General features: G+C 46.6%; 1 protein-coding gene across 1 annotated transcript in view; it reads right to left on the reverse strand.

Annotated features, from left to right (window-relative positions):
* Positions 1 to 1,234: 1,234 nt before the first annotated feature.
* The window catches only part of adgrl4 (adhesion G protein-coupled receptor L4), a 151,931-nt gene continuing 140,865 nt past the window's right edge, over positions 1,235 to 12,300 (reverse strand). The window contains exon 15 of the mRNA XM_078218972.1: positions 1,235 to 4,548. Coding sequence (XP_078075098.1) covers positions 4,486 to 4,548 — 63 coding nt within the window. The 3' untranslated portion in view covers positions 1,235 to 4,485. The remainder of the gene's footprint in view (positions 4,549 to 12,300) is intronic.

Genomic DNA, 12,300 nt, shown 5'->3' on the forward strand with positions numbered 1-12,300 from the left:
GAGGCTCTTCGGCCCATCGAGTCTGTGCTGACACACAAGAAACACCTGAACTCCCACCTAATGGGCATTTGGCCCATAGCCTTGAATGTTATGTCATGCCAAGTGCTCATCCAGGTACGTTTTAAAGGGTGTGAGGCATTCCGCCTCCACCACCCTCCCAGGCAGCGCATTCCAGACCGTCACCACCCTCTGGGTAAAAAAGTTTTTCCTCATATCCCCCCTAAACCTTCTGCACTCTCAGCACTTTTCCAGCATTTTTCTGTTTTTGTTTCAGATTCCAGCATCCGCAGTATTTTGCGTTTATCTTGGATGACTCCTTGATGGCTGGTGCAGTCAAGATGGGCCAAATGGCCTTCATCTGTGCTGGAAACCTCAGGTGTCGGGCTCTGGATTTCATGAGCTGGCAGTACTCCACGTCGGCAGAAAGACCTTGGCAAAATTGAGCCAGTCGGCACTGGGATACCTCATCTGAATGGTCATTCACTGGGCATTTATTCCCAGCATTTACTGCTCTTTCCCAGTAGCTCTGAGAAGGTGGTGTTGAGCCGCCATCTTGAACGGTGGTGAAGACCCACCAACAATTGAATTCAATAAAAAATATCTGGAATTAAGAATCTACTGATGACCATGAAACTATTGTCAATTGCTGGAAATACCCATCTGGTTCATTAATGTCCTTTAGGGAAGGAAATCTGCTGTCCTTACCTGGTCTGGCCTACATGTGACTCCAGTGCCACAGCAATGTGGTTGACTCTCAACTGCCCACCAAGGGCAACTAGAGATGGGCAATAAATGCTGGCCCAGCCAGCGACGCCCATGTTCCATGAATGAATTTTAAAAAATACTATCAGGGAGGGAGATCCAGGATTTTGATCCCATGAGAGTGAAGGATCAAAACAAGCATGCCTCAATAGAGTCTGAAGTCTCACAAAACCAGGTTAAAGTCCAACAGGTTTATTTGGAATCATTTGGAGGTGAGTGGAGTGAAGGAGCAGCACTCCGACAGCTCGTGGTTCCAAGTAAACCTGATGGACTTTAACCTGGCGTTGTGAGACTTCTTACTGTGCCCCACCCCAGTCCAACGCCGGCATCTCCACAACATCAGGTGAGTCTGAAAGCGAATGTTTCCCAGACTCTGAGCTGGTCAAACAAGACTGGCTTTGTAAAGCAAACCAACAGCGATTTGGATTTTTCTTTCAACTCTGCAATTCAGCAACAGTCCTGAAAAGAATAAATTTATGCAAAACAGTTTTATTGTTTTTGTATATTTACATGGATTGCCCAAGAAACTAATTTAATATTTTTAATTAAGAAGCATAAATGAAAATGAGCCTGATATTTTTGCAGACAGTTCCTCTGTCTCCAGATAAATATATTTACATTATAAAACCCTTCAACAAAATACCACTCAGTTGAGCCTCTTTATAGCAAAATCTAGTCTTCCAAACCTGTCGTTAAGTTATGACCTTTTTCACTCACCTTATTTGAAACTCTCTTGGCATGAGGCTGGGATTGTGTCCTTTACAATGTTATTAAATTATAAGTCCATGGAATAAATTGGTTTGACATTTAACAGCAGGCCAGTGTTACATTCACCAAAGTATGCACTTCCGTCATACCTCAGAAGAATTTTTTATTTGGTTATGAAAAAGTGCCTTGAAATGGGTTACATCTTCAATTGAAATTCAGGGGGAATCACACGGAAATAACAGATTAAAACATAGGGTGGGATTTTTCAGCCGCGCTTGCCCCTAAACCAGAAAATCCACCCGAGGTCAACGGACCTTTGCATGGTCCGCGTCCCACCCCACTCCACTTCCTGGGCGGGTGGGACAGGAAAGTTCCGCCCATATATTCTGATTGTCACACTCAACGGAATGCAATGGCACTCGGCTAATTGCCTCAGGACAGGCAATAGAAACGGACTAATGTTGACTCACTACCGCATGCCAGCTTGGCTCAATGGGTCACACATTTCAATCCATGGGTTGAGGTGCAAAGTTCAAGTCATAGTTGAGATCCCACACCTGAGTGCAGCGATGTTGGAGCTGCCATCTTATGGTGGAAGTGAAGGTTTCATTTGCAAAAGTTAAGGGCTCCATGGCACCTGATGAGAAAAGAGTTCTGTCCGAGATACGACCAAACTTTATCCTTCAAACAGTATTGAGCAAAGAATAAGGCAGGTTCCTACCGCATGGTCAATGGTGGTAGGATTCTAAAGTAGGTGGCCATCACAGTTACCAAGGTAATGACAGTTATCTAATTCATTGTGGCCAACACCTTGGACCATCTTGACAAGGTGTTCAACATTTCTCTCGTATTTTAGCCACGTCTTGTTGAAGTTGTACAAGACATTAGTAAGGCCACACTTGGAATACTGTGTACAGTTCTGGTCACCCTATTATAGCAAGGATATTATTAAACTAGAAAGAGTGCAGTAATAGGATGCTACCGAGACCTTTTGGTTTGAGTTATATGGAGAGGCTGGATAGACTGGGACTTTTTTCCCTGGAGCGTAGGAGACTCAGGGGTTATCTAATAGAGGTCTATAAAACAATGAAGGGCATAGATAAGGTAGATAGTCAATATCTTTTCCCAACTGTAGAGGAGTCTAAAACTAGAGGGCATAGGTTTAAGGTGAGAGGGGAGAAATACAAAAGAGTCCAGAGGGGCAATTTTTTCACACAGAAAGGGCAGCACGGACAAGTTGGGCCGAAGGGCCTGTTTCCATGCTGTTAACCTCTATGACTCTATGACACTCTTTGTCCTTGTTGTTCATTGGAAAATCCTAAACCATAATCTAATCTCAAATCTAATCCATTCTTTTTGTTTTAATCTGCTGTATCCTTGTTCCACAAGCCCTTTACACAGCTCACTAACATGGAGAGACAGCAGAGGCCTAATGGTGGGCTGCTCCATCACTGCCAGTGGTGATCCAGGATTAATTCTGTGGGACAATTTGGTAGTGTACTATCAGTCCTTGTCAGCAGGTTGTTAAAGAATCAGTTCTTGGATTTGGGCATCGCGAGCAATACCACCATTTATTATCCATCCCTATTTGACCATGAGAAGGTGGTGGGCCTTTTTATTGAACCGCTGCAGTCAATGAGGTGAAGGAGTTCCTACTGTGCTGGTGGGACCAGTCTGGTCAAGGCGGATCTAGTAGTCTGGGGATTACACTGGACTAGAATCAGAGAATCCCGACAGTGCAGAAGGAGGCCAGTTGGCCCATCGAGTCCGCACCAACCACAATCCTACCCAGGCCCTATTCCCGTAATCCCAAATATTTATCCCGTTAATCCCCTTGACACTAGAGTCAATTTAGCATGACCAATCAACCTAACCTGCAGATCTTTGGACTGTGGGAGGAAACCGGAGCACCCGGAGGAAACCCACGCAGATACTGGGAGAATGTACAAACTCCACACAGACAATGACCCGAGGTCGGAATTGAGCCCGGGACCCTTGTGCTGTGAGGCAGCAATGCTAACCACTGTGCCACCATGCCACCTCAAGACAGCCGACTGACAGGCTGTTTAAGGATACTAAACCCACTTGACGGAATGAAGAACTTGCTATCCTGTATGTTATAGATCAAGGAGAGATCAGCCATGATTCGATTGAATGGCGGAGCAGGCTCGAAGGGCTGAATTTGCCAACTTCTGCTTAATTCCTATGTTCCTGTGTTATAGTCTTACGTAAAAGCGATAGCACAGATTGTGATGGGCAGAGAGGTCTTGTCCTGTGCTATCTTGGCGATGAAACAATTTTCCATGCATAATCCTCTTTACATTCATTCAATCTTTGCATCAAATCTGATTGTTGACCAATAACCAACTCACATCCTCTCCTTACTTGAGACAAGCACACTGCTGTGGTGGGAAGAGAGGGGGAGAAAGTCCTTGTGTATTTTACTTAATGAAAAGTGGGCAGAAGATCTGGTTTCAAACCTGAGTTGCCAGGTTGCAGTCTCATAAAACTGTGCTTATCAGAGCTTAACATTTCCTTGTGAAGAGGATCCTATCCCCATTTCCATGAACCGCATTCCTGGGAAAATGAAGACCCAAAGGTGGAGGGTTATGACTGATTGTCCTGGTAGACGATTGTGCCACAGTATTAAGGTAACGTCTTGCCTTTCTGAGTGGTTGTCTTGATGGCTAAATTGTTTAAACATCTCCGCTAAGAAACAATCTAAGCTATGTACAGAAATGTAGGAGGGATCAGGTACAATTGGTTCCTGTTGTAAGGATTCTAAAGAATTCCTGCAAGCAGTTCTTTGCCCCCCCCTAACCACCCTCAACCCTGGCCCACTACCACCCCCTCTCCCCCCACCCCCAACCCTCCCATCCCATCCAACCCCAATTTAAAGCTTTCAATAAATTACAATCGTAACAAATCAACATCGCTTGGGGCTCTTCTGAAATGCGTCTTTTCTTCACTTTGCCGTCTTCCATTTTCAATTCCGTCTCCCTTCCTCTATCCACCTCATCTCAGGCACCCGAAGCAGCAGGGCACGTTCTTAAATAATCTGTAGTACTCCTTCTGGATCTGTTAAATAAATTCAACAAGGTAAACGCATTTCTTTAGACACTTGATGTGCGTTTTCAAAGGCACAAAACATGAGATGAATGGAATCACGGGATCTGACAGAATTGACCCACTGGGTGGGATTTTCCAGCCCTGCCGACAGTGATCTGTATGGCTTGCTGCACCTGCTGTGGGGGAACCTACCCTGACGGGGCTGGAAATTCCCAGCCATTGCATTTATGCCGTCTCTCCGAAAGACACATCCAATTGGGTGGCACGGTGGCACAGTGGTTAGCACGGCTGCCTCATAGCGCCAGGGACCCGGGTTCAATTGCAGCCTCGGGTCACTGTCTATGTGAAGTTTGCATATTCTCCTCGTGTCTACGTGGGTTTCCTCTGGGTGATTGATTTCCTCCCACAGTCCAAAGATTTGCGTGTTAGGTGGATTGGCCATGCTAAATTGCCCCTTAGTGTTATGGGGATTAGTAGGGTAAATATGTGGGGTTATGGGGATAGGACCTGGGTGGGATTATTGCTGGTGCAGGCTCGATGGGCCAAATGGCCTCCTTCTGCACTGTAGGATTCCATGATTCTATGAATTCCATGTTTCTTAAACAACAAATTCACTTCAAGGATCTCATTGGCTGTCAGTTGCTTTGGTATAGGCTCAGAGGTTATGATAGGTGTTATGAAAATGGAAATTCTTTCTTGGGCACTGCTCAGCATTGCTGTTGGACCACTTCACCCATAATTATTATTTAAATTAATCCAGGATGATAGAATATCACAGCACAGAGGAGATGATGGCCTAGTGGTATTATTGCTTGACTATTAATCCAGAAATTTAGCCAATGTTCTGGGGACCTGGGGTCGAATCCCGTCACGGCAGCTGATGGAATTTGAATTTGATTAAAAAAATCTGGAAATAAGAATCTACCGATGACCATGAAACCATTGTTGATTGTCGGGAAAACCCATCTCGTTCACTAATGTCCTTTCGGGAAGGAAATCTGCTGTCCTTACTTGGTCTGGCCGACATGTGACTCCAGAGTCACAGCAATGTGGTTGACTCTCAACTGCCCTCTGAAATTGCTCAGTAAGCAATAAGTTTATTTATTAGTGTCACAAGTAGGCTTCCATTAACACTGCAATGAAGTTACTGTGAAAATCTCCCAGTTGCCACACTCGGGCATCTGTTCGGGTACACCGAGGGAGAATGCACCTAACCAGCATGTCTTTTGGACTGTGGGAGGAAACCGGAGCACTCTGTGCCCTTGAGAAATCTGCTCACCACCACCTTCTCAAGGGCAACTAGGGATGGGCAATAAATCCTGGCCAGCCAGCGGTGCCCATGTCCCACGAATGAATAAAAAAGGCCATTCAGCCCATTGAAAGACTATTCCAATTAGTCCCACTCCCCTTGCTCTTTTAAAGTAAAGTTAATTTATTAGTCACAAGTAAGGCTTACATTAACACTGCAATGAAGTTACTGTGAAATTCCCCCAGTCGCCACCTGTTCGGGTACACTGAGGGAGAATTTAGCATGGCCAATGTACCTAACTAGCACTTCTTTCGGACTTGGGAGGAAACCGGAGCACCCGGAGGAAACCCACGCAGACACGGGGAAAACATGCAAACTCCACACAGGCAGTGACCCAAGCCGGGAATCGAACCCGGGTCCCTGGCACTGTGAGGCAGCAGTGCTAACCACCGTGCCACCATGCACATAAGTTCAAATCCCTTTTGTGTGTCTCCAGTATCCTATCAGGCAGTACACTATAACGATACATGACATTTAAAAAAGATTCTTAATTTTCCCCCAGTTCTTTTACAATATGTGGAGGTTAGATATGCAGGCTAGGTGGATTGGCCATGCTAAATTGCCCCTTGGTTTCTAAAGATGTGTAGGTTAGGGGGATTGGCCGTGGTGAATGCAGGGGATTACGGGGATAGGGTGAAGGGGAGGGCTTGTGTTGAATGCTCCTTGGAGAATCAGTGCAGACCGGATGCCTCTTTGCGCACTGTAGGGATTTTATGGTTTTTATTATTCGTTCAGGGGACGTGGGTATCGCTGGCTGGACCAGCATTTATTGCCCATCCCTAATTGCCCCTGAGCTAAATGGCTTGCTAAGCCATTTTAGAGAGCACTTCAGAGTCAACAGCACTGCTGTTGGTCTGGAGTCACATATACAAAGAACGAAGAACAAAGAAAAGGACAGCACAGCAACAGGCCCTTTGTCCCTCCAAGCCTGTGCGTGATTGAAGCCCAGTCCATCAAGCAAAGCAGCCTCACACCCATTGACTCTGTCTACACTTCCCGCTGCCTCGGAAAAGCAGCCAGCATAATCAAGGACCCCACGCACCCCGGACATTCTCTCTTCCACCTCCTTCCGTCAGGAAAATGATACAAAAGTCCGAGGTCACGCACCAAGCGACTCAAGAACAGCTTCTTCCCTGCTGCTGTCAGACTTTTGAATGGATGTACTTCGCATTAAGTTGATCTTTCTCTACACCCGGGCTATGACTGTAACACTACATTCTGCACTCTCTCCTTTCCTTCTCTATGAATGGTATGCTTTGTCAGTTTGGTGCATAAGGAACAATACTTTTCACTGTAACTAATGCATGTGGCAATAGTAAATCAAATCAAATCAAATCACGATGTCCTAAACTAAAAAAAAACTTTTTCCCTTACTTAGTCCATATCTCTCTATTCCCTTCCTATTCATGTACCCATCCAGATGCTTCTTAAATGTCGTTAATGTGCCAGACCAGATAAGGATGGCAACTTTCCTCCCCTAAAGACATTAATGAACCAGATGAGTTTATGGTTCTATATGGATTGGAAACAGCAAAGGCGTTTTTTGGACTCTGACAACAGCCTGGAACTCGCACAGGCGCCTTGTGCTCTGGAACTTGCTGTGCCCTTAGCCAAGCTGTTCCAGTACAGTTTCAACACTGGCATCTACCCAACAGTCTGGGATATTGCCCAGGTATGATTGCAGCGTTTCAAGAAGGTGACTCAGCACAATCTTCTCCAGAGCAATCAGAGCAACAAACACTGGCCTTGCCAGCAATGGCCACATCCCATGGCTGAAGCAAAAAGATGGACTGTTTTATTGCAAATGAATATTGTGACAGAGTTAATGGAGTCATTGCATTTTTCTTGAACCTCTCAAAGGGATGGTCAGCTGGAGAAAGTGAATTAGAATCATAAAATCCCTACAGTGCAGAAGGAGGCCATTTGGCCCATCGAGTCTGCACCGACCACAATCCCACCCAGACTCTATCCCAGTTACTCCAACTATCTACCCTGCTAGTCTCCCTGACATTAAGGGGAAGTTTTCCATGGCCAATCAACCTATCCTGCAAATCTTTAGACTGTGGGAGGAAACCGGAGCCTCTGGAGGAAACCCACATAGACACGGGGAGGAACTGTAAACTCCACACAGACAGTAACCCAAGGCCAGAATTGAACCTGGGGTCCTGGCGCTGTGAGGCAGCAGTGCTAACCACTGTGCCACCGTGAATTGATACTTACAAAGCTGTAACCCGAACTTCAACCCAATCCTTCTATTGAGGGCATGGATTGATCATTTTACCCCTAGATAAGATTCTAAATGAGATAGAGAAAAAAAGGAATCTAAGGGTACAGAAATCATTAAAAATACTAAGTTGACAAGGCCTCATATGATTCAGGCCAAGCCCTGGGGTCGATTTCCAGATGCATAAAACTGAAATGCAGGGAATTTATGTTAAACATGTTTAGAGCCGAGGTGAGACCACACTTGGAATACTGAGTGCATTTCCAGTGTGTGTCTTTGATACAGAGATAGATAGGTTCTTGATCAATAAGGGGATCAAGGGTTATGGGGAGAAGGCAGGAGAGTGGGGATGAGAATCATACCAGCCATGGTTGAATGACGGAGCAGATCCGATGGGCTGGATGGCCTAATTCTGCTCTTGTATCTAATGGTCTTATAGTCCCCATATTATAAAAAAGGGGTGAGGCACTGGTGAAGAGGATTCACATGGATGACACTACAACTTGAGAGATTATTGCTATTAGCAAGATCAAGCTACGGCTCTTGTTGTTCGAAAAGACAAAGATGACGTGAGCGATGTTTTTTAAAAATGTAAAGACTTGTTATGGGGTACAGCATGTCAGCGGAATGCAGAGCACAAAGGTATTTCCACTAGTGAGGGGAGAAAATCTGGGGGCCATAAATATAGGTTCGTCGCTAGCAGATCCAACGGGGAATTCAGGAGAAACTTCTTTACCAAGAGAAGGATTAGAATGTGGAACTTGGTACCACAGGGAATATGTCAGGGAATAACATGGATGTCTGGGAACCTACCTCACCACATGATAGGGTGAGATGAAGGTGGGGTAGGGCGGAGGCTCATGTGGCGCTTAAATGCTGGCCCAGATCAGTGGGGCTGAATGGCCTTTTCATTTTTTTATTCTTTCATGGGATGTAGGCATCGCTGGCGAAGCCAGCATTTATTGCCCATCCCTAGTTGCCCTTGAACTGACTGGCTTGCTATGCCATTTCAGAGGGCGGTTGAGAGTCAACAACATTGCTGTGGCTCTGGAGTCACATGTAGGCCAGACCAGGTAAGGATGGCAGATTTCCTTCCCTAAAGGGAATTAGTGACCCAGATGGGTATTTCCAACAATTAACAATGGTTTCATGGTCATCAGGAGATTCTTAATTCCAGATACTTTTTGTATCGAATTCCAATTCCACCATAGATGTACGAGGCAAGTTATTTACACAGAGGGTGGTGGGTGCCTGGAACTCACTGCTGGGGAAGGTAGCGGAAGCAGATACGATAGTGACTTTTAAGGGGTGTCCGGACAAATACAGGAATAGGATGGGAATAGAGGGTTATGGCCCCCGGAAGGGTAGGGGGTTTTAGTTCACTCGGGCAGCAAGGTCGGTGCAGCCTTGGCGGGCCGAAGGGCCTGTTCCTGTGCTGTAATTTTCTTTGTCCTTTGTGCCGTGGCAGGATTCGAACCCGTGTCCCCAGAACATTAGCTGAGTTTCTGGATGAATAGTCTAGTGACTAGTCAAAGACTATTTCCTCGGGTGGATGGAGCTATTACAAGGGGGCATAACTATAGGGTTCATGGTGGGAGATATAGGAAGGATATCAGAGGTAGGTTCTTTACGCAGAGAGTGGTTGGGGTGTGGAATGGACTGCCTGCAGTGATAGTGGAGTCAGACACTTTAGGAACATTTAAGCGGTTATTGGATAGGCACATGGAGCACACCAGGATGATAGGGAGTGGGATAGCTTGATCTTGGTTTCAGATAAAGCTCGGCACAACATCGTGGGCCAAAGGGCCTGTTCTGTGCTGTACTGTTCTATGTTCTATGTTCTATAATACCACTAGGCCATCAGCTCCCCTTTCATGTACTGCAGGGAGGGATACAGCAGCCAGAATGGGCTCTATCTGTGTTCCAATTTCTCGGACACCTTTGATAGACACCTACGGATGACATAATGAAGTGACTTTGATATTTAAAATGCCAGAACTGAACATCAAAGTGGAGTGTGAAGTGACTCGGTTGACATGAGGTAAATGGTGCATAAAACCGAAGAAGAAAATTGATAATATTGATCAGCGTGGAAACATCTGAAAGTATCGATTAGAGAGTTAGCGTGTCAGGCGCTCATGCCCTTTGACCTTGTCCCAGTGTGGGCGATTAGACCTTTTGCCCACCCTAATTGGTTATCTCCTCATTGCGGTATTCAAAGAAGTGTTGTCAAGCTCAACTAATGTTGACACATACCTCTCCAAATCAATAAACTTTAAACAGCAGGACGTATGAATGTGTGTCCAGATCTATCAAGGAATTCCTGCTAAATAAGAACGGTAATGAGGACTGAAACATGACTGGAAAAGTGATTACAAATCTGTTTACTGTTTAGTTAGGTGCCGACCTTCTCTGCCTAAATGATCTTGCCACACACTATTACCACAAGGTTAACCTTCAACAATTAACCTGTGGGGAGAAATAAACAGATGTTTAAGACAAGCCAATGAAGTAAAAATACGCTGTGCTTGAATACAGAAACCTAAGATAGAACAAACGGCACTGTCAAGATAAGGATTTATTTATTTATTTAGTCAATGCGAAGTCCTTAAGCCAAGCAGTGTTTTCCCAGTTCCTGCTGTGTTTTTTTTTATTCATTTGTGGCACATAGGCATCGCTGGCCGCCCAGCATTTATTGCCCATCCCTAGTTGCCCTTGAACTGAGTGCCTTGTGAGGCCATTTCAGAAGCCAGTTGAGAGTCAACCACATTGCTGTGGCTCTGGAGTCACACGTAGGCCAGGCCAGGTAAGGACGGCAGATTTCCTTCCCTAAAGGACATTAGTGAACCAGATGGGTTTTCCAACAATCGACAATGGTTTCATGGTCATCAGTAGATTCTTAATTCCAGATGTATTTTTAAAATTCAAACTCTACCATCTGCTGTGGCAGGATTTGAACTCCGATCCCCAGGACATGAGCAGAATTTCATTCTTTTCTTTGCTCTTTTACACAGAGGGTGGTGGGTGCCTGGAACTCGCTGCCGGGGGAGGTAGTGGAAGAGGATGCGATAGTGACTTTTAAGGGGCGTCTTGACAAATACATGAATAGGATGGGAATAGAGGGATATGATTCCCAGAAGGATAGGGGGTTTTAGTTCAGTGGGGGAGCATGGTCGGTGCAGGCTTGGAGGGCCGAAGGACCTGTTCCCATGCTGTAATTTTCTTTGTTCTTTGTTATTCGTGGGACATGGGGTTGCTGGCTGGGCTAGCATTTATTGCCCATCCCTTGTTGCCCTTGAACTGAGTGGCTTGCTGGGCCATTTCACAGAGTCAACCGCATATTGAATGTCTGAAATTGCCAGCTTGCCCAAGGGGCAAACTGGCAATGCCCACTAGGCATCAGGCAGTGCCAAGAGGTGGGACCAGAGGTGGAGGGGCCTATTGGAGTTGGGGCCTGTGGGGGAGATCGGTGGGGGTGAGGATCCCGCTGCCACTCTGCACTGGGAGCGGTTGCAGAGGGAGGGTGGACAGCGATCAGGGCTGGCCATCAGGGTGGGGGTGGCTCGGCCGGCCGGAGGGGTCAGGACTGCGGGGGGTGGGGGGGGGGGGGTGTCGGGGCTGACAGTGGGGGAGGGGTATGAAATCAGCAGATTGGCGCTGCGGGGAAGAGGGGGGGTTAGGACTGTGGAGGGGTGGTGTTCAGGGCTGCCTGTGGGGGGGTGGGGAATCGGGAGACATTCGGGAGGCTAGCGAGTGGGGTTGGGAGGGGTCGGAGGGGCAGCTTTGCAGGGTTGCGAGGGTAGCCAATGATTGGGAGGCCGGCAGTGCGGGGCTACTGTGCATGCGCCGATCTCCACTCTGACAGACCGGTGCTTGCGCAGTGGCCCGCTCAGCGCTATGCTGCCAGCCTCTCCAGTGGGGATAGGCCCTGCTCCCTAATTTTTATCACATTTTATGCTCGGGCACTCTGCAGTGCAGAGTGTGGGAGATTCATTTTGAAAATCCCGCTAAAAAAACAGCGTGACTTACTCCAGTGTTTATGCGAATTCGGCACTTAGAATTCTTTTGGAAGAACCTTGACCATTGTCTAGCGATACCACTAGGCCATCACCTCCCCAGTTTTGAATGCGGATAGGCCTCCGCTGAGTCTGTGGCATGGACACTCTTCTGTGATGTAGTCCATAGTTTGCTTCCTCCTAAAGGCACATAGGGAACTGCCACTAATGCC

This window comes from Mustelus asterias, chromosome 8 (assembly GCF_964213995.1).
Source record: "Mustelus asterias chromosome 8, sMusAst1.hap1.1, whole genome shotgun sequence".
NCBI lineage: Eukaryota > Metazoa > Chordata > Chondrichthyes > Carcharhiniformes > Triakidae > Mustelus > Mustelus asterias.